The sequence below is a fragment of the Cardiocondyla obscurior genome, linkage group LG14 (genome assembly GCF_019399895.1).
Source record: "Cardiocondyla obscurior isolate alpha-2009 linkage group LG14, Cobs3.1, whole genome shotgun sequence".
NCBI classification, from domain to species: Eukaryota; Metazoa; Arthropoda; class Insecta; order Hymenoptera; family Formicidae; genus Cardiocondyla; species Cardiocondyla obscurior.
Window position 1 is genome coordinate 4812568 of NC_091877.1, and position 27127 is coordinate 4839694.

The following is a 27127-nucleotide window of genomic DNA, read 5'->3' on the forward strand; positions in this document are numbered from 1 at the left end:
TCTGATTCTGCAACTGACTAAACTCACATCAGATAAATTTATACTCAAATGTCTTTTTTTTTTATTTTAATCATTATAACTAAACAGAAATTAATAGTGATTTTTGCGTGACCTTCAAAAAACTATTTAAGGTCAAACCAATAATATCACAATATGTTCCTCTTGAAGCCATACAACTTTTTTTCGAAAGCATTATTTTTAAAAGTGCTTATTTGTGAAATAATCTAAATAAGCACTTAAAATGCGTCACCCTGTATAAAAATTAAAATATTAATTTATCTCACAATTTGTACAATGAAAATTGCGCAGTACAAATTTATTTCTTTACTATTTAAAATATAATAAATTAATTTGATGCTCGCTGCAGAACATTGTATGCTGAGTAAGAAGTCCTACAAATCTACAAAAATAAAATATTGTATTACTTTAAAATGTGTAAAATGTATACATTTATTTATGTTAATATTAAATTGTGTAATTTATTTTTATGTACTTTTATTAATCAAATAATTCTGTTGTAATTGCTATATTTAAAATCACGAATTTTGTAATATATGTATAAGTATACAAAAATTAATATTTTACTTATTTGAATTTGCTCACCCAAGTAAAAGTATTAAGTGATAACGTAAATATTCCGTGGTAAGAAAGCATTATTCCTTTTTCACTACTTATCATAATCAACATTAGTAATTTACGATTTTTTGGTGTTACCATTGTCCAATCACTAAAATAAACAGCACTCGCAACGTTCTTACTCTGCAAAAAAAGTTTACAAAGACATATTTTTTTATGCAAAATTATGAGCTGTTTAATGCTTGAATAAAATCTCTTGCCATTTCTACAAATTACAAAGTTTTTTAAATTGTCTATTACACATCCAAATTAATTTTTATAAGGACAAATTTTTGCCTGTAATATATCAGTTTTAACATTATGCATGTTTACCTTTAACTCAAGTTCGTTTCCATACCAACAATAATAATACAATTGTAGTAATATACCGCTTAGATACATAAGCATTGAGAAAAACTCAAAGCTGAGTAATTTTTTCTGCAAAAAATAATTACATATTACACAGCTGATAATAAAAAAAAACGGTCTAATACAACACCTTTGATAAAATGAAGATACTAGTGCACACGATAAGCAGGCTGGAGGAGAAGAAAATCATAATCGTCCATATGAACAGAGTTCGTACTTTCTTTACCAGAATTTTCACAAGCAAATGATGTCTTACACATTCCACGATTGCAGTTTTTGATTCTAGCTTTAGTCCAGAAGAAATATTGCTAGTTTTTTTTAAAGTGTCTGTTAATCGATAACATATCAGCTCAAGCTGTGCACAAGCTTGAATTGTGAAACCGTAGACAAGACAATCAAAAGAAACGTTAAGCATCACTGCATAGAACACCACCAAAAATTGTTGCAGATATGTAACTAAGTAGGAAAATATATTTGTTATGGAATATGGGATAAATGACTTCACCGGCAGTATACGCTCGCCTTTCAATAATCCTAGAGCTGGCGTAATCATCAAACCTATTCCAGTTGCGTACGATATCATCATGAATGTAATAGTACTCCACTTAGCTGTTATAAATATTACATTTTTGGTAAACGTAAATAATATTTAATACACATTTAATTAATTAATCTATTTTTACTATGAACTTTTTTAACTGACAATGGAACATTATAAAAAAAAGTTTAGATTTTTATAAAACTTTATACACTTGTACGAGTTAATATAAAATAAATTTAAAAAATATTTGTAATTACTTTTATTCAATTTTAAAAACAAAAATTTAATATAAACCATTTTTCAATATTTTAAATAATATCCGAGATATATATAAAAAAAAAAGAAAAAGTTTATCTTACATTTGAAAGTAGTTTGACTGAAAAGTAGTTTGACCTTTAAAGGAATCCTGGATTAAAAGACCAGTATGACAATGAAAAATATTAGAATTGTGGTTTCGGTGATATGCTATAAACGCATTCTTTGTTACTTGCAAGGTATTTGTCTTTTTCTAACTGGTAATGCCATCTATTCAATGATGTCGCAACTTATTTCTATACATATTTTTTAATATCTTTACCACGATAATCAATATAACACATGTTAAAATATCTAAAACGTAATTTTTAATAATCTTTTTTGATGCTTTGAATTACAATTTGAATAATGCAATCATCTTTTTCGAAGTTGATTGCATTTGAAATTAGTATTTATTTGTACGTATCAATTAAATATAAACTTTATATAAATTAAACGAATGTTTGTGTAAGTTACTGTAATTAAAACAATTTTCTTCCATTTTTGATATCAAACTAACTAATTCCAGATGCATTAGAATACGCACCCTATTCGTATAAAGACTTTTAAATCCGTTCAGCCAATTAAAAAATATTGAAAACTACATATAGATGATAAAACAGGAAAATTTAAGATTTCTTTAAAATTAAATATAGGCAACTGCAATTATTTTTAAAATTTAGCTAATATTCATCCATACATGTTTATAAAATTTTATCAAAATTTGAATTTTTTACTTTGCAATGCTTTCTTGTTAAATGTAATTAGAATTGTTAGCATTTTTATTGTAAACTAACAATTAATTTTTAATTATTTTTATTATTTTTTTGCAAATGTATCATGCTGTTTCGTAGATTTAACTTTAAAATTGGAATAACTAAAATATTTACAAGGTGGTTTAAAACAAGTATACCGTCCGTAAAAAAATATATTTTTGAAGCTCTTTTGAAACAATTTTTTCACTGGAAAAATTTTCTCCGAAACTTTGTTGGCAAGTAAAAAATTTAAATAGTTTGCTATTCACCGACGAATACATATGGTAAGCAGGGACGGCGTAACTCAGCGTCAGACGTGATGAGCGGTCTTAGTTGACCTCTTACGCACGACACACAAAAAATTCAAAGATTTACAGTATACAGCGCGCACACACGAATTAAGCAATTATTAATTATTATCGATGTAGCGCTTGCGCCATCGCGGAAGGAAACTTTTAGATGTAAGGCTATTTATATGTATTAAGGTTTATTTATAAGTATGTACAGTTTCTATGTTTGAGTTTTCTTAAATCGCACCACTAGGGTGCTTTCTACAAAATACAAGGGAAGAGGCCAGGCACGGGTGTTAAACCCGGTGTTCTCTGTAGCAGATGTGTGGGGCTGTTAGGGTAACCCTAATCAGGCCCCACCGCTCGTCCCCCGGATATATTATGGGCTCCGAGTCGGAGGCCGAGGTAGTGGCCCACAGATCGGTCTGTGTTCCCGATTCTGCTGTGGGCGGCACGTGCTGGATCTCGTGCTTTGGCTTCTCGGTCTGAGTAACCTGGTGTACGGGTATTGACCGTGGCGTCGTCGGCACACTGTATCGCGGACTAGTCAGGCGGTAAGTCAGTACGTCTCCTGGTAGGAGTGCCGCTCGTGGAGGCCTAGTGAGTTGCGGCTGCGGCAACCTCAAGGCGCACGGTGCCCACGGCCGTAGCGTCAGCGGTGGCGGTTTCGACGAAAGCTGCGGTATGGCCGGCTGCAGTACCGGCTGCTGTGGCTTCGGCCGAGGTAACAGCCACCAGAACTTGTCCAGGAGGGAAGGTCTCCACTGCCAGGATCCGGGGTGCCGAGCGACTCGTGGTACTGTCCGGCGAACTGGTCTGGCGGTAGTGGCTTCTTTCGGCCTTGTCGTATCTTCTTCCTCCTGGTCGTCTCAGGGTCCGCTGTCTCTGCCGCTGACGTCTCCTCGTACATTAGTTTCGGAGTGCGTCAACCAAGACCGAGCACTCCGAGGTTACTTTTTCAAAATGACTTTCCTGCTTGCTAAGCTTTATCTGGCACTGTCCCTAGGGACATGCTCTAGATGATGCTACTGCTAGCCAGTGATGTTAGATGGGACGGGTTTTCACGCGTATGCGCGGCCAGTAAGGTCTCAGTTCTGTATGCGTTACTAAACAAAGAAGACCCTTAAAAAAGGGCACGCGTATATATTTATATATATATGTAATTGTACATAATTAATAAATATATAAATAAAAACAGTATTATTTATAAATAAAATAGTAAAATTATTTAAAAAACGTAATAATAAATATTATATACCCATCTAATATTTAATTTTACAACATCTGATGAGTATGTAATAAGCAATGCACATTTCTATATTTTTTTTATAATAAGAAGCCAATGTTAAATTAAAATTCCGTAATTTTACTGTTACGTCAAGAATGGAAATATTAAAGAAGGATAATCATTGCTCATGGGAAGCCAAGGAGATGGGCTGAAAGCGGGTAAATTTTGGAGAATGGAAAGGGACAAACGTAACTACTGATGTTTTTAGGAATAAAATGTCTACAAAATACCCCCGCCTCAAAGAGTTATCCCTTCCGAGCCTTCCAGAATTTTATTTTTATTTTTAGAGAGATGGTGCGAAAACTTCTACCATCCGTACGACGCATTGTGTTACCTGATTTTATTGCTTTCATCTGCACCACATACTCCGGTAATTACGGACCTCTCGCGCCCTTGGTTTTTCTAAGGTTCAGAATCTATGTGCAATTACATTTTTAAGAAAAAGTTATTTTTTCTTTTCCTGTGATGGACAGGCTATCAGAGTTGAAATATTTTTGAGCCTTTAGGTTTTGATTTTTTTGTTGTGTCTAGACAAATTCCTTTTGTCTGGTTTTTGTTGGCGCCCGTTTACAATTTGTTGCATGTTTTTTATGCTTTCACGCAACAACTTGTACCGAAATATGTTAGTGTTATGAATTGTCTTTCTGGAAGGTTCTGAAGTTTTTCTTTTGTATTACAATGGACTACGGTCTACCTTCCCCTTAACTACATTTTCTAATATGTGTCGAAAAAAAAAAGACGCGGAGTCGAAGACGTAACAGTTAAGAGATCCTTTTTTGTTATCGGTGGGTCACGTTTGTTGCCTGAATTTTATAGCTTCCGACCGTGTATCGTATTCTTGCGATTGCAGGACTCTCGCGCCCTTGTTTTTTCTAATGTCTCGGATCCACGGTGCAACTGCGACTTTAAAAAATATTTTTCTTTTAGAAATCTCTTTTTACTTACCACCAGACATTTGATATTGATTTGAAATATTTCTGGACCTTCTAAGTTTAATGATTTTTTATATTTTGACAAGGTGTATGGTTTAGTCTTCCGTCGGTATCTGTTGCACAATTGTTATAAGTTTCATTTTTTTTATTTAGGCATCTGGCGATAAAGGATCTTTCGGGTAGTAAAATTATTTTTCTGGAAGCTTCAAAGTTCTCTCTCTCGGCACCAAATAGACACGGTTTACTTCTCCTTATCTATTTTATCGAACATGTGTCGAAAAAAAAGAGATGTGAAGTTTAAGGACGTAACACTACATTTAAATTATATAAAAAATAAATGAATATTTATATTAACCTCAAGTCCTTACACATATTGCTAAATGTAATCCCGCCAAACACATTTTTTCAATCAACGAGCAGACAAATGTCGAGCTCGCCAATCGCCGAGCCTGCTAGCTCGCCAATCGCCGAGCTTGCTAAGCACTGTTGGCGATAAATGCGGTAATGAGTTTTTGGTAGACAACGTAATTTTGGTTAAAGTAAGAATAAATTATCTATTTTTAATATGGCCTCAAGCAAAAAAGGAGCAATTAAGAAACGTAGAATTAGAGAATTTCAATATTTGTGGCTAATTAAAAATATTTTTAAAGGATGGTTGGCTCTTTACCATCTAGAAAATAAAGCATTATGCACTGCATGTAACAAGCTCATTAGATGTAGTAAATCTGATTTAGTACAACACTCACAAACGATCAAACATATAACTAATATTAATTTAAATAACAAAATTCATAGTGAAAGTCCCAATGATAAAGTAGAGTTAAATCATAAAGATAAAGTTAAACAAGCCGAAATTAAATTAACTGCTTTTTTCGCGGAACATAATACTGCTTTTAGTACTGCCGATCACTTAATTCCACTATTGAAGGATATTTGCTTGGAATCGAAAGTCATTCAATATCTCAAACTCGGTCGGAATAAATGTAATAAAATTGTTAGACACATTTTTAGGCTTTCACAAACTCGCGAGAAGAGGAAACGCGTAGGTAGAGAGTGAAGAACCCAAGTAGCATAATTATAAAATATAATTGAAAATTAAAGTACAAAGTAAAGATTACAGAAAATAAAGTAGTAATGAGCGAGACTTGATATAAACTAAGTCGCGTGCGCGAGGGACAACTTCTGGTGCTGAACTGACACTCCGATGCGTCGCCAGCAGAAAAGTACGAAGGAAGTCTCTTTGTTATGTTATCAGCCCTTTTGTCTTTAAGATGAGATTTCCCGGTGCATCATCCAGGAGATGATGCAATGCTGCGTCAGCGGAAGCTGACGAAAGGCTTCTAGAAGCTCCCGTTGCCAGGCCAGGCTGTTGCTAGGCAAGGAAGACTAAAGGGAAGATTGTGCACGGCATGATTAGCTGCTTGCGAAGACGGTCGGTCGCAGGTGATGCAGGTCCCGTCATCTGCCGGGGTGCGGGTAAATCCACACCCACACATTATAGCCAAACGCGAAGTAGAAAAACTAATTAATAATCTACAGTTTTGCAAATTATCGATTTTAATTGACAAAAGCATCAATATATCCAATTAATGTGTGTTTTTGCAAAATACGTTTCGCCTGGCAATGGCCAAGTTATTACTTAATTATTAGAATTAGTAAGTTTAGATGCAAGAGATTGTTCGGCCAATAAACTTTTTAAAACTTTTAAAAATTTTTTAACCAAAAAAGAAATTCCTATTTCAAATATTGGGTTAGCTTGTGATAACGCATCGGTAATGACGGGATGTAATAATTCTTTCGCGCAAAATTTAAAATTAGAAGTTCTTAATTTAATTGTTTTAAATTGCATATGTCACTCTTCTGCTTTAGTAACTAGTAAAGCTTGTCAACTGGTAAGGTCATCATGTGAAAATTTAATTTGTAATATATATTCTTATATTTCCGGGAGTGCAAAAAGAACGGCAATTTTATAAAACTTCCAAGATTTCTTTGAAGTGGAAAGAAACAAGTTGTTAAAATTATCGGGAACTAAATGGCTCGTATTACATCAATGCGTTTTAAGAGTTTTAGAAAATTGGGACGTTATAAAAAATTATTTTATACTATCAGTAGTAGAGGATAAACTTAAATCGGCATACGTTATTTTAAGTTCATTAAATAATAATACAATTAAAGCCTATTTTTTATTTTTAAAATACATGTTAAATTTTTTAAATAATTTTAATGGATTGTTTCAATCGTGAAAAATTTTTAATACATAAATTATATGTAAGCAGCCGACAATTGATTCATTAATTGGCTCAGAATTTTATGACCATAGAGGCATTAAATAATATTGAAAATATTAATATTAATAATAATGAACAAATTTTAAATTTAGAACACGTATATGTAAGACCGGAATGTGAGAAGTTTTTAGAATTATAATCTCATAAATGTAGAGTAAATTTTAAGTTAGTTTGTCTAAATTTTTATAAAATTGCAGTTCTAGAAATGCTTAAACGTTTACCTTATAAAGATTTTATTTTTCAATCGTTAATGTTTTTAGATCCAAAAATTGCTTTATATAATGAAGGTAGAACAAAATTGAAAGATTTAACAGATATTACCATGATATTAGTAATAGATATAGATACTTCTAAATTAGCTTTTGAATAGCGAATTCTACCTTCAATTTTTGATAGTGAACAAAAAAAAGAATTAGAAATTTTAGAAATAGGTATTATGTGGAAAAAAATATTAGATCATACAAATTTTAACAAAGAAAAGACTTTTCAAAATTTAAAATTGTTAGTAGAAATCATTATTTTTTTGCCTCACTTAAATGCCGAGACCGAACAAATTTTTTCAATGGTAACGGATATTAAATGTAAAAAGCGAAATCGGTTAACTAATGATAATGTTTCTACTCTTTGTGTAGTTCGGTCAAGCTTTCAAGCGGACGGTATTAATTGTACTAATTTTGAAATTGAGCATAGGCATCTAGAACTGCATAATTCACATAATTTATACGATAGCACATCTGATGAGGCTAAATAATTTTGCTTTAATTTTAATTTTTATTTTGCGTAAAATCCTATACCTAGCCACAATTCTTCTAGTCAGTTTAGTCATTACATTGTAATTATTTCTTTGTGCAATAATATTTTTTAAAGTGTTTTAGAGTAACTAAATTTTAAAGAGATTATTTATAATATATAAAAGTGCATATTTTTGATTTATTAATAATAGTTTATTATTTTGTTTTTTTGTATTTTAAAAGATTAAAATTAAATTTATTATATGTTATAATTATTATAGACGAGGACTTGGTTAGGCGGAGTGAGTAGTGGTGCACGCGTGTTTTGTAGAGTGAGAGTGTGTAGATAGATTGCGATTAATTAAGTATAAGTAGAGGGAAGGAAAGTAGGTAATTAAAAGGTGTAAGCGGAGGGAAAAGAGGGAAAATAAAGGTAAGGCGGCGGAAGGTATAGGAAAGGAGAAAAGTAAGGATAAAGAGCGGAGGAATTTTTGGAGGTTAGGGAGGCACGAGGAAAGTGTGGATAAGAGAGGTTTTTGACGGGAGTTGTGCAAATAAAGTTAAGTAAAATGTATAAAGAAAAAAAGGAGAAAGGAGGGAAAGAGGGAAAAGAGGCAGGGGGAAGCGGGATGAGACAATTGACGTTGAGAAGTGGTGCGGACAAAAAAGTAAGTTTTAAAGAAGAAGAAAAATATGAGGTTAGAACATGGATTAGTGAGTGAGGCAGTATTAGAGATAAAGAAAGAAATAGAACTGGAATTCAAGGGTTGGGAAGAAGAAATGGAAGCAAGGATAAAAAAAATAGAGGAAAAGCAAAAAGGAATGGAAGACATTGATATGTACTGAAGAAACTATGAGAAGGATGATGAATAGAGAGAATGAGGAGGAGAGCAAGGAGGATAGTGAAAGAAGTGAGAGGAGTGGATGGAGTAAAGGAAGCATAAAATCAAGAAAAAGTGGAAAGTCTGACATAAGTAGAAAGAGCGTAAAGAGTGACTGGAGTGTTAAAAGTAATATGAGTAAAGAAGTAATAGAAAGAATAGTAAAAAGAAGTATAAGTGTAGAAAGAGAAAAAGAGGAGAGAAAAAATAATATAATTATTAAAGGATGGAGAGAGGAAGGTAGGATCGAACTGGAAGAGGTGAAGGGCTTTTTAAAAAAGAAGTTAGGAATTGAAGTAAGGATCAAGGCTGTAAGGAGAAATAGGAAAGTGGTAGTGGTAAATCTGGAGAGCAGTGAGGAAAAGAGGGAAGTTATGATAAGGAAAAGTAAACTAAAAGGGGAAAGTATTTTTATTAATAACGATCTATCATGGGAAGATAGAAAAAGACAAGAGAAGTTGAATAGATGGGTGAAAGAGGAAAGAAAGAAAGGAAAAGATATCAAAAGAGGATTTGGAAAAGTGCAAGTAGAGAGAAGATGGATAAGATGGGAGGAAATAGAGAGAGAAATGGAGAGAAAGGAGGAAGAAATAAAAAAAAAAAGAAGACAGAAAGGGAAAAGAGATCAGGAGAAATAAAGAGGAAGGAGAGAAGAGAGGAAAGGATAGAGAGAAGTCGGTAAACTAAGAGGATGCCAAGAAGGAAGGAGTGGAGAGAGAGAGAGAGGAATATGAAGGGTAAAATAGAAAAAGAAAGTAAGGTGATAAAAAGGAAAATATTATTTTGGAATGTTATGGGATTAGAAAAAAAGACGAAGAATTCTGGAACTTTATAAAAAGAATGGATTATATTAGTTTGAGTGAGACATGGTTGGAAGATAAAGGATGGAGTATTATTAAGAAAAAATTAGAGAGGACACATGTTTGGGAATTTAAAAGTGCGGTGAGGGATAAAAATAGAGGAAGGGCGAAGGGAGGTTTTCTAGTTGGAATTAAAAAAGATTGGATAAATACAGGGGAGGTAGTATTTAGAGAAAAAGGGGAGGGTGTGATAACTAGTAAATTAAATTTAGGTAAGGATAAAAACAAAAAGGAAAATAGATTAATTATAATTTCGGTGTACAATAATGTTGATTGTAAATTTTACGAGGAGGTAATTAGAAATATTGTAGAGGAAAATAGAGAGAAGAATATTGTAATTGGTTGTGACTTTAATGCAAGGACAGGAGAAAAAATGAATAGTATAGAAGAAGAAGATTGGGAAGATGGAAGAGAAAGTAAGGATAAAATAATTAATGGTAATGGGAAGAAATTTTTAGAAATGGTGGGGGATATAGGAGGATATATTTTAAATGGAAATACAAAAAAAGACAAGTTTGGGGAATATACGTATGTGAGTAAGAATGGATGTTCGGTAATTGATTATGTAATTGTAAACGAGAATGGATATGAATGTGTAAGCAACTTTAAAATTGTGAGCAGAGTGGACTCGGATCATATGTCTCTGGAGTTGAAACTAGAAATGAAGAATGAAGAAGACGAATTGGAAAAGGAGAAGGATGTAAGGAGGGAAGAAAAAAAATTCAAGATTTGCTGGGATGAAGAGGCGATTGAAGAGTACAGAAGGAAAACAAATATGGAGTGGAATGAAGTAAGAAGAGGTATTACAATTGAAGAGAAATGGGAGGAGTTAAAACAGCTGGTTATAAGAGCCATAAAGAAAAGAAAATATAAAATAAAGGAAAGGAAATTAGGACACAAGGATTGGTGGAATAAGAAGTGCACAAGAAAAAAGAGAAATACATATAGATGTTTAAGAAGATGGAAGAAAAGTCTGGGACAAAAAGAAACATATATTAAGGAACATAAAAAATGGAGATCTCTTATGGAAGAATGTAGAGAAAGAAAAAGGAAGAAGAAAGAAGAGGAACTTAGATCGTTGAAAAATGGGAAGAATATGTGGAACTTTATTAATAAAAAGAGAAGGAAGAGAGAAGATGTATTAAATGATATAAAAAAGAAGGAATGGGAGGAGTATTTTGCGAGGCTTCTGGATGGGAAGAAAATGGTAGAGCAGAATAAAAAGGAAGATCAAAGAGGGAAGAAAAGAGATAAAATAAAGGCAGGAAGAGAAAGAGAAGAAAAGGAAAATGGAAAAGAAGAGTTAAAGAAAGAAGAAATAATGCAAATTGTATGGAAAATGAAAAAGAAGAAGGCAGCTGGTATTGATGGGATTCCGATGGAGGCGTGGATGTATGAAGGAAAGGCGACAGCAGAGGGACTAGTGAAAATAATAAAAAAGTATGGAATGAAGTACTGCCAAAAGACTGGAAAAACAGTGTAATTGCTCCTATATACAAGAAAGGGGACAAAGAAAAAACTGAAAATTACAGAGGAATTTCATTGTTATGTACAGCGTTTAAAGTATATGTAGAACTTCTTCAAAGAAGATTACTGAAATAAGTAGAAAGGTTGAGATTTCTTCCAGAAAGTCAAAGTGGTTTTAAAAAAGGAAGAAGCACGATGGATAATATCTTTCTGTTGAATCACTTAATACAAAGAAAAGGGAGGAAACAAGACAAGAAGATATTTCCAATCTTTATTAATTTAAAAGCGGTTTTTGATAATGTGGAGAGAGATATTTTATGGAAAATATTAAGAAAAAAAGGAGTAGAGGAAGACATCATCAGAAGATTGGAAGATATATATAAAGAAACATCATCTACAATAAGAAAAAGAGAAGGACTATCAAATGCTTTGATGATGAAGAAAGGAGTAAAACAGGGGTGTATTCGGAGTCCATTTCTATTTAGCTTATATATTGCGGATATGGATGAATGGTTAAAAAAGAGAAGAATAGGGGAAATTAAACTAGGAAAGGAAAGAATTTGGACTTTAGCATACGCGGATGATATTGTTATGTTAGCAAAAAATAGAGGCCCTTAAGGATATGTTATGTACGGTAAAAAGGTTTTAGAAAAAAAGGAAGTTAATTTTGAATACCAAAAAATCAAAGGTTGTTGTGTTTTATAAAGGAAGAAAAGAAAAAGTAGAAAAATGGAGATGGGAAGAAAAAACAATAGAAGAGATTAATAGATTTAAGTATTTAGGTTTTATATTTAATAGAAAAAGCAATTATAAAGACCACATATAAAATTTAAAAAGTAAAGGTAGAATTGCAGTAAATAAGATTTGGGGCTTAGGAGAGAGAATTTGTAAAGATAATTTTAAAAGAAGATGGACTTTATTTAATTATTTAGTGAAGAGTGTCATGGAGTGTTGAGTAGAATTATGGGGATGGGAAGAAAGGAAAGAATAAGAAAAAATTATGACGGATTATGTAAGATGGATGTTCAAAATAGATTTTTGTACTCCAAGATATATTATAAGAAAGGAAGTAGGATTAGTAAAGTTAAGAATTGAGTGGGGAATAAAAGCGATAAAGTATGAAAAGAAAATAAAGGATATGGAGGAAAAGAGATGGGTGAAAATATGTTGGCAAAAAAAGAGAAAAGATGAGTGGAAGGATTTATATGGATAGGAGAGAGAAAAATTTTTTAACAGAAATGGATGGGGTAAAGCTTTAATAGACAGTATAGAAAGGGAAGATTTAAATATTATAGAAGAGGTAAAGCAGAGAGAAAGAGAGATACAAGGTCAAATAGAAGGCAACAGAATTGATAAGGCAAGATATAATGTTAAATATAAGAAATACATGTATGAGGATGGAATTCTAGAATATATGAGGATGGAGGAACTGAATAAGATAAATAATGGAGAAGGAGTCAGAGCTTTAATTAGAATAAGATGCGGAAATATAGAAAAAAAGAATACATAGTGGTTAGAGGAAAAGGAGAGGATATGTACATTTTGTAATAAAGGAGATGATGACTGGGATCATTTTATTAAGGGATGTGAGATAACAAAAGAATGGTTTCGGGAATTAGAAAAAAGAGAGGAGAAAAGAATGGATAGATTCTGGAATGGGAAACTAGATAAGGATAAATGCAAGGTATTGGTAAATTTTTGGAAAGAGAAAGAGAAAATAAGAAAGATGAAGGAGGGAAAGTTGAAGAAATAATAGACTGATTGACTTTTAGTTTATAAATAAATTTAGATGAAGACTAAGAAAAGCTGTGATAGAATATAATGTAGATAGATATTATGGTATTAAATTAAAATTGTATAAAATAAATAATAGTAATTGTTAAAGTATATGTATGATTGTGATATGTGTGCATGGTTTTAGCTTGTATAACCAAGTCCCCTTCTTGGCAATAGCTAAAGTAAATAAATATTATAATTATTATAGACGTTTTTTTTTTATAAATACTGGTAAGGTTTTCGGCGATTTTTCTTACCCTAGCAACAAATGTTGGTATTCTGTACAAGATTCCGCCAAATAAAATATTTTATTTTAAACATATTGTTACATACTTAAAATTTTTTCTTTTAAAAAATAATAAAAATTATTATAATAAAATTAATAATATAAAATAATAAAACAAAGTAATTTTAATGTAGCAGCGAATCCGGGCTCCGTCCCCCGGAAAATCGGCTCTTGAAGAAAAAAAGCGGTGGGGCTCCGGCGGCCGCTGAGCGGCGGCCCTTTAAGTAGGGACGCAACCCCCGCGATCCTACCCTTACGAACACTCGCGGCCGACTGAACTGCGCGTTACTTCTTCTATGACACCGCGGACCAATAAGAAAAATTATACGCAACCTCCCTCGATCCTTCCTCACCCTTCACCCCCAACTTAAGAGTATAAAAGGAGGCTGATCGCGAACCGATTTTCACTTCCTCATCTGCTCTTGCAAGAGTGAAACCACACATAGAGCGCTTAACAAGCGATCATAAAGGGATCACCCAGGTAGGAAAAACCCATTACCTAAATCCTGAACAATTCTAAATTCTGCGCGCCTACCAAGGCGTTAAGCGGAATCCTTTATCTTTTCTCCTACGCACTTTCTAAACGTTAAGCGGAGCAATCCTAGTCCTACTTTTTCTGCGCGCTTCCCAGGCGTCAAGCAAAAAAATCCTTTTAATTCCTGCGCGCTTTCTGAACGTTAAGCGGAATATCCCTAAATCTAGACGCGCTAACCAAGGCAAAGCTAGAACCACACATTCTTACTCCGCTCCTCCGTCAATGGAACATACCCATCCTGGCTTCTGCGCGCCTTCTCCAGGCGTAAAGCGGAGCAATCCCTAAGGCCCTGCGCGCACCGTAGAGCGAAATGCGGGCACTCTATCCAAAAACCATTTAATCTTAAAATCACGGTAAAATACAATTGTCAATTGCGATTACTCTTGTTATAGATTCTATCATTTTTGTTGCGAATAACTTTATCACGGATACTATTACTTCCGATGCGAATATTTCTGTTGTAAATATTATTTTTAATGCGAATATTTTTGTTACGATATTATTATACAGGGTGTCCCGGACCAACGTCACTTTTTTTTAACAGTAGGTAGAACTCGCCAAGACAAAACGAAATGTCCTTTACCGTTTTCAAAAATTCGTAATAGTTTTCGAAAAAATAAATATTTTATTTATGCGCGAGTGCGACAAGGAAACACGGAGTGAGCGAACGCGCGATAGACGACGGCGAGTATCGCGTAAAAGAATGGCGGAGTCAGTATGTCGCGAGCGAGGAAACGCGCGAACGAGGCGATGCGACGATACGCGAGCAAGACGAGGAAACAACGCGCGAACGAGGCGATGCGACGATACGCGGCGAGACAGAAACAACGTGCAAACGAGGCGATGCGACGATACGCGAGCGAGACGAGGAAACAACGCGAACGAGGCGATGCGACAATACGCGAGCGAAATAAAACGACGACGCGCGAGCAAGCGAGGTGACCACACGCGAGCGAAGAAAACGATTACACGCGAACAAGATCAACTTGCGAGTTCACAGCTATCGTTTCCGCACTACCTTTTGAGGTAGATAATGCGTTTTTAATGTATCCCCAGTAGGCCTATTCCACTGTAAAAAATTCAACGCAGCAATTGTTCAAAGTGCCGCCCCTGTGTTTGTAAGCACAGTTCAGCTCTTTGAACAATTTGCTGCGTTGCTCTTTGTATCATTTGCGGGGTAATTGCACCGAAGGCCGCGATGATCGCGTCGCGAACTTCATTAACATTACGTTCCCGCATGTGCTCCACCTGCGCTTTTACGTGGCCCCAGATGAAGTAGTCTAGCACATTCATGTCGGGCGAACGTGCTGGCCACGTAATTGGACCCCCTCGCCCCATCCATCTCTCCGCGAAAACGTTATCTAAAACGTTCCGCGCGCGACGAGAAAAATGAGGGGGGGCACCGTCTTGCTGCAAAATCAGATCGACGCGCATTTGCAGCGGCAAATCTTCTAACAGAACGGGGAGCTCGTTCTGTAAAAAGTTCGCATAAATTTCCCCGTTTAATCGAGCGGGAAAGAAATACGGCCCAATCTGTAAATTAATAAAAATATTACAATTTTTTTTCAATATTTCTTAAACGAGATTACGTATAAAAAAATACAACTCGATCTGCAATGACCCCTGCCCATACGTTTAACGCCCACCGGTACTGAAACGCACCTTGACGCACGGCCCGCGGATTATCATGAGCCCATAATATAAAATTTTTTGAATTGAATATGCCATTCGGCGTAAAAAGGGCCTCATCCGTCCATAAGATTCGAGCGGGGAAATTCCGCCGGCATTGGGCAAGGAAGCCTACAAGTGTTTATTCCTAATTATTTTTGCTGAAAGTAAATTAAATAAATTTTTAATCCAAATATGCATACCTGCAAAAAATAGCACGGTCTCTTTCGTCCCGCTCGAAGATGCTGCACCCGCTGATAGTGGAACGGATGCAGTCCATCTTCCTTGATAACTCGGTGCCGAAGGATCGTGACACACCGAGGTACGCGCTATACGCCGTATACTGTTAGCGGGGTTCTCCTAACGTCTCTAATATTTCCTCTTCAGCGTGTGCGTTTCGACGTACACCATAATCATAATGAAGAGGATTTCTTCGGTCTACGCCGAGATATCCAGATTCCTTACGTCGAAGGCATCTAAAAATTTTCGATAATAATAATTAGCAATTCACTACTCGCAATTACTTCTATTAATCGATATGAAATAACATATTGAATAAATAATTTACCTGGATACAGTTTTTACTGTCGGACGCGGTCGATTCGGAAATCTTTCTGCGTATACACGCACTGCTCTCGCTGTGCTTTCGCCAGCAATACCGTAACATATTAACATGTCGGTATATTCGATCGACGTATAATTCATTTTGCAATGCGTATCTAACAATAAGCTAGCTATCACCGTGCGTCGACTAGCCGACTAGCCGAAAGCAAGGACATGGAACTCCAGAAAAAACAATTGCAAATCGAGAACTTCGTCTCTCTTGCTCGGCAACAAAGATGTTCTCGATTTGCAGTGTTTATAGCGCTTTCGGCTAGTCACTGTCGGCGCACAGTAACTAACGTTAGATACGTTGCAAATGAATTATACGTCGATCACCGACATGATATGTTGTTGGTATTTGGCAGAGCTAGTAAATGTATACACGAAAGATTCAGATCGACCGCATCCGCAGGCAAAAACTGTATCGAGCAAATTATTTATTCAATATGTTATTTCATATCGATTAATAAGTAATTGCAGTAGTAATTGCTTATTATCGAAAAAATTTTTGAATCTTTCGATGCTGGGTCTGAATATCTCGGCGTAATGAAGAAATCCTCTTCATTATGTTATGGTGCGATCGAGAAACGCGAAGAAAGCTATTAGAGACGTTAGAGAAACCCCATATACGGCGTATACTCGATATGTCACGATCCTTCGTGCACCAGTTATCAGGAAATTCCATATCGGCAGGTGCGCATCTTCTTGAGCGAAGAAGTCCGATGTATTTTTGCAGTATGCATATTTGAATTAAAAAATTTATTTAAACGCAAAAAATATTGAATAAACACTTGACTCGCCCAATGCCGAATCAAATAATCTTATGGACGGATGATTTTACGCCAGTGTTTCAATTCAAAAATTATATTATGGGCTCATGTCCGCGGGCCATGCGTCAGGTGCGTTTCAGTACCGGTGGGCGTGCTGGGCAGGGTCATTGCAGATCGAGTTGTATTTTATGCGTAATCGTTTAAAATATTGAAAAAACCCAATAATATTTGACCAATTACAGATTAAACGTATTCCCGCTCGATGCGGAAGAAACAATGCGGCTGATAGAACGGCTCCCCGTTCTGAATTTGCCGCTGAATGCGCGTCGTCTGACACGTCGCCCCCTCATTTTTCGTGCGCGGGTAGCGTTCGCGGAATGGACGGGGCGAAGAAGTGTACGTGGCCAACGTTCGCCCGATGTCTTAGAACAAAATCTGAACCGCGCAGGTGAAGCACATGCGGACGTAATGTTAATGAAGTTCGCGACGCGATCATCGATATGCTCATTACCCCAAATGATACAAACGGCACGGCAAATTGTTCAAGAGCTGAACTGCTACAGCCACAGGGGCGGCACTTTAATTGCTGCGTTGAGTTTACAGTGGAATAGGCCTACTGGAATACCACATAAAAAAACGCACTGACTATCTACAAAGTAGTGCGGAAACGATAGCTGTGACCCAAAGTTGTCTTGTTCGCGTTAATCGTTTCTTCGCGTGTGGTCGCTTTGTCGTTACCTTTCGCTATTGTCATCGCCTCGTTCGCGGTCTTCTCTCGCCTATCGTCATCGCCTCGTTTGCACGTTGTTTCCTCTCTCCTTCTATCGTCGCATCGCCTCGTTCGCGTTGCTCTCGTCTTGCTCGCGTATCGTCGCATCGCCTCGTTCGCGCGTTTCTCGTCTCGCTCGCGACGCTCTGACTCCGCCACATTCCGCGGCTACTGCCGTCGTCTCACGCGTTCGCTCACTCCGTGTTCCTTGTCGCCTCGCGCATAAATAAAATATTTATTTTTCAGCGTACGGTACGAAAACATTAAAGACATTTCGTTCTTCAAGTTCTGTTAAAAGTGACGTTGGTCGGGTTTCCCTGTATATATTGCGATTACCTTTGTCACAATATTATTAATTACGATTATTTTTATGTTATTTTCGCGAATATTATTAATTTTAATTATCATAATTGTTACAATTATTAATTTAATATATATATATATGGTGTTTATTTCCCTTGCGGGGTACACCCGGACCTCCGCTCTGGTTACAAACAAATCAAATCTTATAATTAAAACATTAACAACTACATAAACTACATAAACTACAAAAATACAACAATACTACAAAATACAACAAACAAACATAACTAAATTTATTCTTTATCGCACGAGAGAGAGAGAGAGAGAGAGAGACCATCCTTGTATCATTCATACTTTTCTCATTCATTCCAGAACTTCCGCTTCCGGTGCTTTTTCTTTCATACCTTTAAACTTTTATCATTTTTACTTTCATACATACTCGCCTTTTCCCTTACCTCTTTCAATACTTTTAACCACGGTTCGCCTTTCTCATCTTCACTTAAGATATCTTCTATCGCTTCTTCTCATCCCCTTTCATCCCCCCAGTTTACACATTGTGTCCATGTATGCTCCCATGTCTCTTCTTCCCCTTTACAAATTATACATTTCTTATTTTCCTCATCACTCCAGTACAAATTTCCTCTTATATCATCCCCAAGTCTAAACTTTGCAATTTTTTTCCATCTTTCCTCCTTTCACCCCTTTTTCATACAACTCGGTATTCTTTCCCTGTTGGAAAAAGACATAAAATTTTAGTATAATATTTCTGGCGCCTTTGCAACGCGCCGTTAATACGAAATCTCCGGCGTAAGATTTCGTTAACAAAGAAATCGTTTTAAATTTTTATTGCGTGCCCTATCTTGAGCCTGGCGACAGCAAACGCATAAAAAAATTGAGCTGTCTGGTTCGCCGAGCGTCGGAAACCCCCGAAGATAACGTTAAGAACAAAGGATCTTGCTGCAGGTCCCTGCGACTTTTCCGACCCAGCGTCAGTCTCGCTACGCTAGTTCGACGACTAACATCGCGAATCAGCTTGGATTCTGTATCACATACTGTGTGAATTGAAAACTAAATAAATTGCATTGCAAGAAGCAAGAACAAAAAACAATCAGATCTCTATTTTAATAATAGCCCAATAGCTTCCTAGCACTTGCGCTCTCGTGTTCGCAGTAACATTCTCCTTTTATTCTTCCATATATTTTATTAAATCTTGCGTCTTCAATCTTCCTTCATCTCTTTTTTCTTTGTAAACTTTTTTCTCTTTCTACCATTTCCTCTCCCCTCATTTCACCTCTCCTTCTCATTTCTTCTACTTCCTCCACTTCCCACCCTAATCCTGCAAAAAACTCCTTTCTTTCCAATTCCCATTTCCCTTCCACCTTTCCATTTCTCGCTTTCTTTCATTTCTTCCCAACACCATCTTGCTAATGTACCTTTTTTACCGCTCTCCAACCTTTTCTCATATCCCCATGCTCTTCTACTCATTATGCCTTTTAACTTTTCCCTCTGCAATTCTTCTCTCACTATGTAGCCCGGCACATATCTTTTAACTCCAAACACCCATCTTAAAAATCTTTCTTGCATACTTTTTATTTCATTTCTTTCCTGCCATCCCCAAATCTTTATTCCATAACTCGCAATCGACCACACCAATTTATCAAACAACCAAACTCTCCTTAACCAATCTCTTCCAAATCTGATTATTAATTTAATAATTTTATTTAAATCATGATAAAAATATATGTATAAATCAATTCCAAAAATTAATACTCTAAAATAGCAATAAGCCTGACGGAAACAAAAAAAAAAAAAGAATGCGAAGATCTAAAAGAGTTGGGCGATAAGAGTTTTTTAGAAAATTAAGACGGGAATTCGAAGCAACGGGAGTATTTAACCCAAAAGCAGCCGGAATTGAGGATCTGCCCAAACCAAAACAAGTTCCCAGGATCCTATGTATAGAGCCACTTCCTCTTAAAGTTGTCATTAAAGAGAAAAAAGAAAAAACGATTTCTCCGGACCCCAAAGGAAGGGTTGTACATCCACCTCCAAGATCAAGGACTAAACCGCCTCACCTCTTAGAAAAATCAAGGTCTCTCCAACCCTGACCCCAAAAATTGATACAAAACCGCCTCCACCTCTTAAAAACCTAAAAGGGGTGGTAAAACAGCGTTCAGATCTTCAATATAGACAAGTCACAATGGCTTCTAACATTATAAACATCTCATAATTGTTTAATCAAAAAAATAGTTTATATTATGTTCACAATTAAATAAATAGTTTATATTATGTTCAGAATTAAATAAATGTATTATATTCTTGTTTAATTAAAATTAAATATTTTGTTTTCTTTCTCAAAACTTTTCTTAATAAAATAATTCGAAAAGAACCCTGCCGAAACAATATATTCTGTTTTATTAATTATTAATGTTGTCCTTTCCTTATGTACAAAATATATATAATATTATAAAAAAAATTTATTATTTTTAGTTAAAACGCATATGGGTACTTAAAAACCAGGTTTTATTGTAACGTGTACAGAACTGAGGCTTTACTGGCTGCGCATGCGTGAGAAAACCCGTCCCATCTAACATTACTGCTGCTAACAGAAGCAAATATCAATCTTATTCATCCGCCTTATATAGGAGCTTTAAAGTGATTTGACTCTCGAGAGAGCCGTACCTTCTAGCGGCGAGTTTTTGCACTACGCAGCTTTTCGTGCTTGCCGGGCTGCCATTCGGCAGGTGCTTGTGGCGCGCATTAGCGGTCGCCACAATCGATAATATTTATTGCTGTAATTTACTGTCACGATTCTTTCCTTCGGATAGAGAAAAGCCGTGATCAAAAAGGTCGGGCGCGAATCTATGGTTCGAGCTCTGCCGTGACACAAGAGATTCGGGGTGGAGAGGTTGGAGATCTTCTGCCGTGTTCCGACACGAGACGGTTGCTTAACGCTAAAGTTAAGTTGGACGCCAGGCACGTGCCTCGCCGTGCCGATTTTGTACGTGAAATTTCATTCAAGATCTCCTGGTTCCGAAAATCAAATAGCCGTCACGCGCAAGAGAAAGCTCACCCGAGCGGAGAGAGGCGGGGTTAGGCGGACAGAATTTGCGAACAAACAGAAAAAGCAGACCGCACAAAATAATGTAACGCGAGAACCAAATAACAAAAATAAACGGACAATTTATTACTAGAGCGGAATTAACAAAAGAAATGATAGAACAAATTAGGCGGTCACTCGAACGTATTTTATATATCAAATAATTCTTCACCATCGGGTTTTCCATCGCGTCGCAAGCCGTCTCTAAATGTTTTGGCACCGGTCATGCGCCTCCTGAACACGCGGCGTGCGACCGCATGCGACCAGACAACGTAAAAATCACGCACGAATTATCTGTCGTTGCCGATCTCATTCGCTTTAATTACCGACCTCGGCCGCGGCCGAGTTCTCTCCGTACGGGAGGGGACGACTACTCTTCCGGGGACGCGATAAACGATATGCAACAATTAAGGCAATGTCGGTTCTCCGCGGGACCCGGCCAACCGTATCCGGACGTCCGTCGACAGCCACTTGCTAACACTAATCTCTCGCCCCGCGGTGAGTCTCAACAAATTTTACCGGGCCCGAGTGCCCGCTCAATGTGACCGGGTTTCGTCCGTACACGTGTCCGTTTCCTCGCGAAAATGAAAGCTATACAAGATAAGTAACGCGGGTGAAAGACCTTACCGAGATTTATCCCTTCGGGTCTCTGCTTCGTCCTCGCTCTCGCTTTCTTTCCCCCTGTAGCTCGCTCGCTCTCGATCTCGCCCTCGCTCGCTTAGTTTTCGCTCGCTGCGGTCGATCGCCGTAGATCAACCGCTTGGGAAGCACGCCAATACGCAAGAGAGCGAGGACCGCGCGAAATTTTAGTAGAAGGCCCGGCTTATCCTTACCCACGGATTTTGCGGCTTTTTCGCGTGCGATGTCGCCGCTAGTTTTCCGCAAGCGCAGCTGTTCTCACGGGGCCTTATCATTTACTATTCAATCGGCGCGAATTTCGGATGGCTGCTTTCAAATTCTCTTCTGCATCGATTCCTTTGCAGATGCATTCTGATAACGAAACGTGTATGTGTGGTTTTTTCTCGTCGTGGGTCTTCCCCGGTGCTCTTGGGACGGGTGACCTCCACCCGGTTGAGTATTTTACGCAGAACTCAACGGTATACGACAGCAACAAATAGAATTCGGGACAATTAAACAATGCTTTTTGTACAAAAACGACCTCCGGAGGTTTCACCGACCTCTCGCTCTCTTAACCATGACGGTCCGTCGGGTGTCGTGGAGCCCTATTGCAGCCGCGGGAAGGCAGCAAAAACCGCCACGTCACAGTGTACAGTAAATTATTTTTAACAGCTAGATTTAAGCGCGTGAATAAATGTGTTGTCTGAGTGTGGGTGTGTGTGTGTACGTAATTAATCCAATACAATCTCCTCAATCTCTACGATCCTCACCGTGGACATCGGAAGTACCTGATCGATCAATTTAATCGGAGCCAGGAACGCAGTGTCCACTCCTGGGTGCTGGATTATATAGTGTTCACTAGGAGGCGAGCGACTGTTCTGCCTTTTGATTTCTTCAGGATTAAAGTGGTCAGGGTCAATGGTAAAGATACCTTCCGGGATAGGATTTGTCTACAGAGTACAAGTCCTCCGCAGAAGTTCAAAGAGAGATCAAAGATCTATCTTAATTCTTCTATTTCCTCGATGAACTCAATACTCGAGACGGGGATGAAGAAGGATACGGAAAATCGAGATCCGGCAAAGAGACGGAATTGTTCTCCGCCAGAGAATCGACCTTTTCGGGTTTGGCAAAGGAAAGAGGAGATGGAGAACGAGGACAGGAGTATGATAAAAACTCATTTCCAAGATAACGAGAGTCAGAGATGACAAATAAATTCAGAGAGCACGAAGGAGATGTGGGGCGGAACTCCTCCGATCCGGCTATCGTAGATTGATCGGATTGAATCGGCGAAGGTGATCGGTGGTCAAATAATTCTATTAGGTAAAGCGGTTCCAGTTCCCCGTGTTCGAGAGATGATGAAAGAGCAAGCGGTCGCGGAGACCACGGTCGGTTCTCGTCGCGAGTTGGTTTCAAAAAGACTTCTTCTCTTGGCGCTCCCGCGAACAGGAACGGAATGAAAAACCGTCTAATGAGTTTCCGCTAATTCTTGATTTGGCAATTCCGCCTATTCCGTATTTTTTTTAGTGTTCTTATTTCTTGACTCCAAGAATAATAGTAGTATTGACAAGGTGAGATATTCGAGGACGACTACTACTCCCGCTGCTCTGGTACTCTGTATCCGCTCCTAAAAGATTCCTACGGCTCAAGCAACTCATGACGCGTCGCTCGAAACATATGTTACCGATAATTGCCAATTAATCAGCAACTTATTACAGCAATTTGCTCGGCAACACTAATCATGAGAAACAAGACACCGCAAAACCCGGAGAACTTAAATGAGGTCCCAAAATCGCTGAGATGCACGCCACCATCTCCCAACTCCTCGAGCTGTAACAACACATGTATATGATTTTATCGTAATTTACTTCTAGTGGAATTAAGGAACGAATAGAAAAGTTGAAATGACCTGACTTTGTCGCGTTTATCGAATATCGGACTAGCAAGCCCGGGGCGCTCGTCGGGAATGCAGGATTCGATTAAGTAAGTCCGAATGCACCGAGACAGAATTTGTTAAAGAAAAGAATAAAGTTTATTATATGATCAAACGAACTCCATGTGAAGTTTGATCATAATTATGCGATTGCTTTCGTCCGAGTAGAATAATATGTAGTAGCGCTGCCAACTACTCCCTTGTAACAAGCAGATTTTAAAGTTTCCGTCAAAAGAAAAGCGGAAAACCGTAATCATGGTAGCCTCCTCGGCGTGTGCTTCATGGTGTTACTTCATTATTTAAAGCTGCTATTCTTATAAAAGCTGCAAATCCTAGGGAAGAATTTGTAAAATTCTTTGGGAGACAATCTTATTTGGGTGGAAAGTCTCTACTCGGACGAAAGTAATCGCATAATTATGATCAAACTTCACATGGAGTTCGTTTGATCATATAATTATGCTCTGCGTTTTGTCCGAGTACAATAATATGTAGCTGTTTAAAGCTAATGATTTGCAAGAGCAATTTCACTTGTAAAGTGAAATAATTTGAGAAGGTTAATAGAAATTTATGAGTTTTTATATATTGTGGCGGCCGAGATGACAACCCGAAAAATTGACACTCGGCGCGCCACGACAGATGCAGCCCGGCATACGTGAACGTATGCCGGAAGGCCCGAAAGCTCGGTGGGGGAAAAGCTCCGGGCCCGACTGATAACAGCCGCGGCCGCCAGGCGTCGCAAAAGACGAAGAACTTTCGCGAAAGTCAGATGCGATAAGGACCGCTATATAAGCGGCACCGATGGAGCTTGCGATATCGCCTTATCCGATAAGGAGATCGCCTTTTGAATACGGTCGATAGTGCTCAAATAGACGCACACTTCACAGTATAAGAAGTAGTGCTCAGCCGACGCACATCGAACTGAGACGAGGCAGTATCCGTTGCCACGAAGCAGATCATAGACGCATGCCGTTACCACCAACGACGAAGAGTCAGAGTCCGGAGACAGGGACTCCGCAGAAGCGGACTCGGAAAAGCCGCCGCAAGAAGAGGGCCACACTGACGCCAGAGATCGTGCCTGACAGTCCTCCGTCGCCACCGGTCGAGGAAGCAAGAACACCGAAGGTAGTATCGATTGAGGTCTTTCCGCCGCAGCAGCCGCTGGCAGGGATATTACGGCCTCCAGGACTCAAGAAGCCGCCACGACACACGCACTTCCAATTCCTGGAGTGGAAGCCTCCTCTAGCCAACTTCACGCCTCCACGGCTCACGAGGCCACCAAGGATATACCTCGCGCCCCCGTGACGTACGCGTTTGGCTTTACACCAGTCCTCGGTGGAATCAAGTGAATCCGCTGCTCTCACCTATCCCACCAACACCACCGGTGCGGATAGAGCGAGGTGTACAGTGTGGGCCAAGCACCACAGAGAGGGCTACACAGCACGCCCCTGTGGTCACGGATAGTGGAGTCCAATGCGATCCCTGGGCTACCACCTCATCCTCCGAAGCCGAGCCTCCGATACTGCCCGGCGATGATAAGTGGGGGCCCATAAAGGTGACGCTCACCGCCCTACACATTTCCTACCGCAAAAGGCGGTTGTAAAACGTTGTAAAGCGTTCTTTTGTAAAAACACCAGTGGGTGCGATTTAAACGATATCAAACACAATGTACATAAACTTGTAAATATACTTGTATATATATATAGAAAGAAGGCGTTCATCTATAAACCAGCGTTCTATCCTATCAACGAACCAAAAATACCTAAATATATATATATATATATATATATATATATATATATATATATATATATATAAGAATATTATAATTTTATACTGTTCAATCATTAGAATATTCAGTGTGTGTAAAATAAACAAAATTTATATATGAAATATAACTAAAGAAAAAATTTTTAGTTTTTCGTTCGGTAATATAACGAATATTGCCGCTTACGATTTAATATGTAAAATAAAATAAAATAAAATGAAATAAAATGGTACTTTAGTGGTATAAAATAATTGTTTCCGCAATATCACTTTCTGAAATGAGCGGCCTATTATAAAATTTTGCAAAGGTTGCCGAATTTGATGTCCAACTTGCTGCCTTCCGGATCTCGTCGACTGAAATACCTCCCCGCGCCGCAGCTGAAGAACTAGCGTGACCGGTCGAATGCGTTGTAAATATGAAGGTATTTATACCTGCGTCTGATAGGGTCGATTTTATTCATTTACTGATCGTTTGGCTAGAAGCCGTACGTACTGGTTTATTAAAAGTTACAAACAAAGAAATCGGAGGTTGAGGCATCAAATTCTGAGTCTTTTCTAAATAATAACGCAAAAGTAAAACAATTGATAATGTCGGTTAATTTTCAAAATGTTTGAATTTCAATAGTGGCTGAGAACGGTTCAAGTCTGAGGTTTTAATGCGATCTGGTATCTTAATAATAACAAAGTCTTGTAGAAATATAATGTTAACGCGTTTTATAAGAGATATAGTTTGCACACGTTGCATTGATGCTAAAATTAACAATGTTGCTAGCTTTTTTATAAGATGTTCTAGAATTAGAACATTGTGCGGCCATAAGGTAGTCAGAAATGTGATGACCAAGCTCGGGTCCCATGTTAGATTATATTTCGATTTTGAAGGTTTCAATATTGAAACTTTTTTAAAAAAGCGTTTAACTCTATCGTTTGATTCTAGGTTAATATCCGTTATTAAGAATAATGCTGAACGATAAGAGTTGAGAGTACCGTAAGTAGCAACATTGCCAAGCTGTAAGGATAAGAAGCGAAGGGCGTCCAATATACTGGGTTGGAAACAATTCAGCCTATGCTCTGCACAGAAGAGCCACCATAATCTTATGGGTTTTGAGTACTGACGTAACGTTGACGTCGAAAGCGATGTTAAGGCTGTCTCGATTGCTTCTTCTGGGTAACCTTTTTTGCAAAAGACTTGTCTGACAATTTCCCTGCAACCAGGAAAATTGTTTGCCAGAATGGATGGACATCCCTAAACGGAGAAGAAAGAAGGTTAGGTTCAGGCTCAAAATAAATAGATCTAGAAACGCGTAACTTATTATAAAGCGGGAACCATGGCTGGGCTGGCCAATTTGGAACCACTAAGACTCCCTCCGCTTTATCGTCTATAATTTTCCTTAATACTCTTGTAATTAAAACAAACAGAGGAAAAGCATAGAAAAATAAAATTTCCCAATTTAATGTAAATGCGTCAATTGCGTATGCAAATGGATCGGGGAACCACGATACAAATTTTTTACATTTTGCATTATTGTGTGTCGCAAAAAGATCTAGATCAAAAGATCCAAATTTGTTCGTAATTTCCCTGAAAGAGGCGGAAGCAATCTCCCATTCTGTGTCCAAAGAAATTTGTCTGGACTCGGCGTCTGCGATTACATTGTCGGATGATTTGATGTAAGAAGCAAAAAGATCTATTTCTCGCGCTT

The 27127-nt window shown here is 37.6% G+C and overlaps 2 protein-coding genes across 2 annotated transcripts in view; both read right to left on the minus strand.

Annotated features, from left to right (window-relative positions):
* Positions 1 to 346: 346 nt before the first annotated feature.
* The window catches only part of LOC139107963 (odorant receptor 82a-like), a 54377-nt gene continuing 27596 nt past the window's right edge, over positions 347 to 27127 (minus strand). The window contains exons 3-6 of the mRNA XM_070665886.1: positions 1115 to 1593; positions 949 to 1053; positions 604 to 759; positions 347 to 400 (exon numbers count right to left, since the gene is read on the minus strand). Coding sequence (XP_070521987.1) covers positions 347 to 400; positions 604 to 759; positions 949 to 1053; positions 1115 to 1593 — 794 coding nt within the window. The remainder of the gene's footprint in view (positions 401 to 603; positions 760 to 948; positions 1054 to 1114; positions 1594 to 27127) is intronic.
* Positions 14970 to 20005, minus strand: LOC139108166 (uncharacterized). The gene is made up of 4 exons (XM_070666261.1): positions 19917 to 20005; positions 19455 to 19717; positions 15512 to 15708; positions 14970 to 15441 (listed from the first exon to the last, which is right to left on the minus strand). Exons 1-4 carry the CDS (start codon positions 20003 to 20005, stop codon positions 14989 to 14991), a joined length of 1002 nt encoding a protein of 333 aa, XP_070522362.1. The 3' UTR covers positions 14970 to 14988.

Bases quoted from the DNA above. Each gene is read 5' to 3' on its own strand.
- LOC139108166 (XM_070666261.1), bottom strand. From the start codon at position 20,005: ATGACAACTTTAAGAGGAAGTGGCTCTATACATAGGATCCTGGGAACT. The intron at 19,718-19,916 runs GTTAAATACTCC...ATTAATAATCAG, and splicing joins TCAATTCCGGCTGCTTTTGG to ATTTGGAAGAGATTGGTTAA. The intron at 15,442-15,511 runs GTATTTTTTTAT...ATTAATTTACAG, and splicing joins GGGTCATTGCAGATCGAGTT to ATTGGGCCGTATTTCTTTCC.